This window comes from Silene latifolia, chromosome 7, assembly GCF_048544455.1.
Source record: "Silene latifolia isolate original U9 population chromosome 7, ASM4854445v1, whole genome shotgun sequence".
Classification (NCBI taxonomy): Eukaryota; Viridiplantae; Streptophyta; class Magnoliopsida; order Caryophyllales; family Caryophyllaceae; genus Silene; species Silene latifolia.
In genome coordinates, this window is record NC_133532.1 from 105,363,072 (window position 1) to 105,369,860 (window position 6,789).

General features: G+C 37.2%; 1 protein-coding gene across 1 annotated transcript; it reads left to right on the forward strand.

Annotated features, from left to right (window-relative positions):
• Positions 1–1,034: 1,034 nt before the first annotated feature.
• On the forward strand, positions 1,035–5,065 carry LOC141590470 (uncharacterized). Its single transcript, XM_074411062.1, has 3 exons — positions 1,035–2,109; positions 2,303–2,943; positions 3,218–5,065. The coding sequence occupies exons 1-3, from the start codon at positions 1,035–1,037 to the stop codon at positions 5,063–5,065; spliced, it is 3,564 nt and encodes a 1,187-aa protein (XP_074267163.1).
• The last annotated feature ends 1,724 nt before the right edge of the window (positions 5,066–6,789 follow it).

Here is a 6,789-nt window from a genome sequence, read left to right on the forward strand (position 1 = left end):
GAGGTTCATGCTGAGGTTGAGCAGAACATGGAGAATCATTTCCAGGAAGATGAAGGGCACAATGAAAATCATGAGGGATCTAATGCTGCTATGTGGTTTCCAGGGGATCCTTACCAAGCATATGTGGGGCACGGTGAAGTGGAATTTGATTATGATGAAGATGATTTTGTTCAGGGTTCTATTAGGGCACGAGTTGAGGCGAGATCCCATATTGCTTTTCGAGATGATGATGCTAAGGGTTATAATCAGTTTTTGGATGCTCCTGATTCTATGCATTTGTTCTATAATGAAGCTCTTAATTTTAATCAGCAGTTCAATCCGGAAAATGAGTTCGAGCATATGAATCCGTTTGCTAACGCTACCGGTTTTGTCTCATCTGATTCTGATAGGAGCACTCCTGAATGGCCTCTCCTGAGTTCATCTTCTCCAACAACTGACTATCACTCTTCGCAGTTCCATACATCAGAATCTGAATCCTTTCATGATGCTGTTGAAGATCTTAATGCTTTAATTAATAACCAGGAAGGTCAAGGAGTGGTGGCTTCTTCTGATCCTATACAACCTCCACCCCGTGTACAATGTGATATTATTTCGCATTTGGATAATTTTGAAGTTAATGCGCATAATATTGTTCCCGTATCAACAGAAGTTATTTCATCAATTCCTGTTCATGGCCGTGGAAAAAATATGCAGCTTCTTATCCAACTGCAGCAACATCAATCTGAAGATAAAGTTATGGGAGCCCATAAACGTAGGGCTTTTTCTGATCCTGGTTCAAAGACGAATTCCTTTTTCGAATTATATGATTATGATCGTGAGTTTGATGCTCTTACTAATGCAAATAAGAAGCAGAAGGCTTTGAGTTCTTTACAGGTTGGAGAATCATCAAGGGCCCGTAATGGTGGTTTTCATATTGCAATCACTAATGAGGATATGGTTATCTTAAGCACTGATTCTGATAATTCAGTTGATGCAGCAGGTCCTGATCTAACTGGTTTTGCGAGGATTGGCCATAATCAATCCTCTCCAGCACCATGAAAGCTATTGCTTGGAATTGTAGGGGTCTCAATAATCCGCTCGCCCCTACAATTATTAAGCTTAGAGCGATGTTATATAATAATAATAGCTATGACTTAGTTTTTATTTCTGAAACTAAATGTAAGACTGAAGTAGTATCGTCTGTTTTTCGGCATTATGGGTTTATAAACTCAGTGGGTGTAGATGCCCTAGGATCCAAAGGAGGATTATGGGTTGGGTGGCGCCCCTCTTTTGACATAGTTTGTATTATTAAATGTATGAACTATGTAATCCTCAAAATAAATGAATGTAGTGCTAAATTCTGGTATTTTTGTTGTGTCTATGGCGAACCCAAAAAGGCAAAACGTATGAATGTATGGTTGGAGCTTGAAGAACGTATTTCGAAGTTGGACTCGCACTTTATCATGCTGGGTGATTTCAATCAAGTCGAGTTTCAGGATGATAAATATGGTGGTACGTCTGGTACTCCATTTGGTGCTCAAGCCTTTTCTGAATGGATGGTCAGAAATTCGCTTATGGAAATTACTTACAAAGGGCCAAAATATACATGGTGCAATAATAGAAAAGGAAATGCAAGAGTCTATGAGCGTCTTGACAAAGGAGTCGCTTCTTCAACTTGGTTGAATTATTTTCCAAGCACTGGTATAAAACATTTACCAATTCAAGGGTCGGATCATGCGCCCATTATTATGGACACTAATTTCTTTGGTAAAAATAAGAGTGGTCCTCTAAAGATGGAAGCTTGGGCTTTTGATTACGAGGAATGTTTAAAAATTGTCAAGGACTCATGGGGTATAATGGATAGAGGTTCGGCATCGTTTAAACTTATGAAAAAACTGAAACGTGTGCGATATGCTTTTGGCAATTGGACTTTTTGCAAGCGTAAAGAATGGAATAGTAAATGGTCTGAATTTGATAGTATACTTGAATCTGAATTGGAAGAAATATTTAAAGGTAATGATGAGAAGGTTTATGAGTCTGTTCATGCAAGCTATTTAGACTTCACCAAAGCAGCAGCTTTATATTGGCAGCAACGGGCTAAGATTAACTGGATTAAGGAAGGAGATGCCTGTACCAGATTTTTCTTTAATTCTGTTACAACACGTCATAAGCAAAATCACATTCTTTGGGATTAAAGACGATCGGGATGAGTGGATTTTTGAGGATTATAATATTCGGGGTCTTTTTGATGATCATTTTAAAAATATTTATGGGGTTAATAAGGATTTTGATTCTTTTGATTCCTTTTCTTCCACTTATGAAGATATGTTCAGCAATATTCGGTTTTGTCTTACTAATGACCAGAAGGATTGCTTATCAAAACCATATACACGTAAGGAAGTTCGGAGAGCAGTTTTCCAATTGGGACCAATGAAATCTCCCGGCCCTGATGGTATTCCTGCTCTTTTTTATCAGAGATATTGGTATCATATTAAGGATGATGTTACTGCTGCGGTTTTATCTATGCTCAAGTCTGGTAATATTTTACGAAGATTTAATCATACTTCTATTGCTCTGATCCCAAAGATTCGGAATCCTGAAACGGTTGAGCAATTTAGACCCATAAGTCTTTGTAATGTTATTATTAAAATTGTGACCAAGTGCATTTCAAATAGGATGAGACCATTCATGCCTTCTTTGGTTGGGAATTTTCAAAATGGGTTTATTCCTGGGCGAAGTATCAGTGATAATGTCGTGATTTCACATGAGCTATTTCATCATATTACGAAGAAAACTAAAGGCAAAACTGGAATTTTGGCATTTAAGGTGGATATGAGTAAAGCGTATGATCGTTTGGATTGGAATTTTATACGATATACGCTTGTCCGCATGAATTTTCCGCCATCTATGATTAATTTAATTATGGTTGTGTCTCAACCGTTTCCTATGATATTTTGTTTAATGGTATGCCGGGCAGTCGCTTTCAACCTCGTGCTGGGATTCGTCAGGGTGATCCTATGTCCCCGTATTTGTTCGCTTTATGTACTGAGGTTCTCTCGCAAATGTTACTACATGCTCAGGAGAAAAGACAGTTGTGTGGTATTAAATTATGTCAGAGGGCTCTGCAATTTCGCATCTCCTTTTTGCGGATGACTCGATATTTTTTATGGAGGCGAAATTAAAGTATTGTCGAGCCTTAAAGAGTATACTCACTGCCTATTGTCATGCATCTGGTCAGTGCATTAATACAGATAAGTCGGCTATCTCTTTTAGTCCCAACTGCACTTTACGTGTGACTCGATCGTGCATGAAAGTCTTTGGAGTTTCAGGTAAAAAGGAAATGGGAAAGTATTTGGGGTTGCCCACTGATTTTGGTGCTACTAAAAAGGAAGTTTTCGCTTTTATTATTGATAAGGTTCGGAAAAGAATCTTGTGTTGGAACAATCTTTACCTTTCATCGGCTGGAAGATTAACCCTTATTTGTTCAGTGCTATCTTCACTATCTCTTTATTCTCTATCGTCATTTAAAATGCCGGTAAGTGTGAGTGCAAAGATTGATTCTTTACTATCACATTTTTGGTGGAGTGGTACTAACAAATGGAATGGCTTTCATTGGTGTAGTAAATTGTTTACTAGTGCTACTAAATCAAGTGGGGGATTAGGAATTCGGAATGTTGGCTGTCTTAATCAAAGTCTTTTAGCCAAGATTGGTTGGCGAATTTTACAAAACCCTGAGAGCTTGGTTGGTCGTACTTTGGGCCTAAAATATAATATCTCTCCGTCTACTGTTATAAATTCAAGTGATGGTGGTCTCAGGAAGACTTCAACATCTTGGGGTGGAAGGGGTATTCTTTGGGGGCTTACACTTTTATGTTCTAAAGTGTCCTGGGAGGTTGGTTTTCCGTCACTTCTTGATGTCTGGAGAGATAAATGGATTAAGGGTCATTCTCTCGCTGAGATTCTCCATGTCAATGATGTTGATTTGCTGCAAAAACCAGTCATTAGTGTTTGTCAGATGCAAAATGGCGGCGGATGGAATCCTGAATTGGTTCGCTTAATTTGTGGGAATGTTGCAGCTCCTTATATATTATCTATTGCACTTCCTGACGAGGACATTCCTGATAATATTTCCTGGACTTTTACAAGAAATGGACAATACTCAGTTAAAACAGGTTACTCAATTGCTTTTCAAACTCTTTGGGATGCAAAGGCTTCACCCACTGACTTGCAGAGAATGGAGCAGAGTACGATTTCCTTCTGTAAGTCCCGATTATGGGCCTTACTGTTCCGGGGAAAGTGGAAAATTTTTTCGTGGAAAATCCTTTCCAACTCTCTTCCTATTGGAGATGAAGAGAGGAAACGGAGTCTTGATTGGAGCTACCTATGTCCTTTTTGTTCTGATAGACCATGTTTGGAGACAATGAGTCATATTTTCCGTGATTGCCCACTCTCTTCCCGTATTTGGTCTGCTTCCTTTCGGGTATTCGTGGTATTCTTTGGTAGTAATTTATCTTTGCAAGCATGGGTTATTAATTGGCTAAATCTTCTCCTTAAGATCGATGACTCACTAACAACTATTCCTTTATTCGTTAGCACCATTTGGCGGATTTGGTGTATTCGGAATAGTCATAAGCTTAGTCTCTTAGAGATTGACATCTCTATGTCAATGAGACTGATCTGGAAAGAAGCCACACTTGTCACTAATGCCTTCATTGCAAAAAGGGCTCCTGAAGTAAGAACTGCTCATAGTCATTCTCAGGACTGCCCTGAGTCCAACTCTGATGTGGAAAATATACGTAACTACTTTCCGTTTTTTCTGGTTGGTTCTGCTATGTGCTCGACTTGTGTTCGTCTTAAGTGTGATGCCTCTTGGAATTTGGATCTTAAGGCGGCTTCAGGGTGGGTTGTTCAGAATGGAAATGGTGTTGTGTTGCGGACTGGTTCAAGAAGGTGTTGGGCATCCTCTCCTTTCCAAGCTGAAGCAGCTGCCCTTCTTCATGCTCTCACTGATGCAGTTTCTAGTGGTTTTCGCCATATTGAAGCAAACACGGATTGCCTCAATCTTGTTCTGCGGTGTGAGGCTTGATGGACATGTCTAAAGATGCAAGATTTCTTATCCGATCTATTCTCAGTTTACTTCCTAGTTTACATTGTATCACAATTAGCTACTGTCCTCGAAATCTTAACAAGATTGCTCATTCCATTGCAAGAGCTGCACTGGGTTGATCAAGATTGTTATTTGATTACTGTCAAAAAAAATAAAAAAAAATAAAAAAATAAAAAAAATTCTCATTTGTAATACCAATTTTCCGTCACAAGTTAATAACCTTTCATACAGAATATGTGGAAAAATAAGTGGAGAGGGAGGCTTTAAAAAGTCACAAGCTTATGAGTTGTAACAATCACAGGCAAAACCGTCTATACATGAGGTCTTTCATAACTCGATTGGTAGGTCATTTTGGTCTTTCTTTTAATAGCCCCACCTTAAAGTAAACTACGACATTCAAATATTCAATTGGCTAAATATGAATAATATGATAATGACTTCCTTCAAAAAAAAAATACTCCGTAATATGATAATGACCGTTATATAAGAGAATTGATAGTTTCAAAGTTATATTTTTCATCTTAGGTTTTTTTCTTTAGTTTTTTTAATTAGCCTGCTTGCTATGGTGATGGAGATGTTATATTTTAATATAAGTTGTTCGATATGATAGTCAATATTATGACGCCACGAAATTTGTTTAAGGGAGTAGGTTTTCAAGAAAAATCTATTTTATTTTATGAGTATTGTAATCTTGATATGTATTTCTCGTGTAATGAATGCTAAGTGTTTGATTCATGGGATATTAGAAGTTAAACAAATTAATAGTAAGAATCAAACAAGAATATTAAGAGTTTATGTGAAATTTGTATAAAACCGACCTATTAATTGTATTATAACTAAATAACTACGATTATGGGGTTTGAGTGAGTTATACAGCATAAGATACCTTGTATTATAACTAAATAACTACGATTATGGAGTTTGAGTTAGTTTTATAAGTAAAATGATATTAAGGTATCTTATACTGTATAACTCACAAAGTATACATGAATTTTGATATAACGATTTTTTTAGCATTTTGTGACTTAATAGGCAAATATTAGTGAACAAAAAGAGAACATACTAAAAATATTGTCTCAATACAAATGGTTAAGCGTTTTATCATGCAATGGGTCTGAGTCACATCTAAATGGAGCCACAGAGAAAGGGGAATGATCAAGTTCATAAATTTAAGCAGGTCCACTCTTAAACCAGTTGACAATAAAGGAAGAGTCAATTAGCCTTATAAAGTGGTAAACTCTTTCCACTTTTATCCATGTGAAAATACTCTCTCCGATCCACATCAAAGGTAACACTTCCTAAAACGGACAATCCACACCAAAGGTAACATGCCTTATTTGACTCACAATATTACCAAGTTGTCTTTATACTCATTTCATATTTACACAAAATGTCATTACATACCCCACATACCATCTTATAGTTAAACCTACAATTACACGGCTCACCTAATTTTTTCTTCTTTACCCTTACTTTTTCACCTTTTCTTAAATACTCATTTTTCCTATGTTATCTTTAATATGGATTGAGGGGAGTATGTGAATCATGAATGCATGAGCTTCCCCACACTTGCAATCAAGGAGGTTTGGTTAGCCAAAAAAAGGGATCATAAGGAGGTCTGGATTCTCTCCATGAAAAGAAATGGATTTCCATTACTTTTGAACGGTTGGAATTAAATCTTGGGATGATCTAGTGGTTGTAAT

Bases quoted from the DNA above. Each gene is read 5' to 3' on its own strand.
- LOC141590470 (XM_074411062.1), top strand. From the start codon at position 1,035: ATGAAAGCTATTGCTTGGAATTGTAGGGGTCTCAATAATCCGCTCGCC. The intron at 2,110-2,302 runs GTACCAGATTTT...CCACTTATGAAG, and splicing joins GATTAAGGAAGGAGATGCCT to ATATGTTCAGCAATATTCGG. The intron at 2,944-3,217 runs GTATGCCGGGCA...GCATCTGGTCAG, and splicing joins CTATGATATTTTGTTTAATG to TGCATTAATACAGATAAGTC.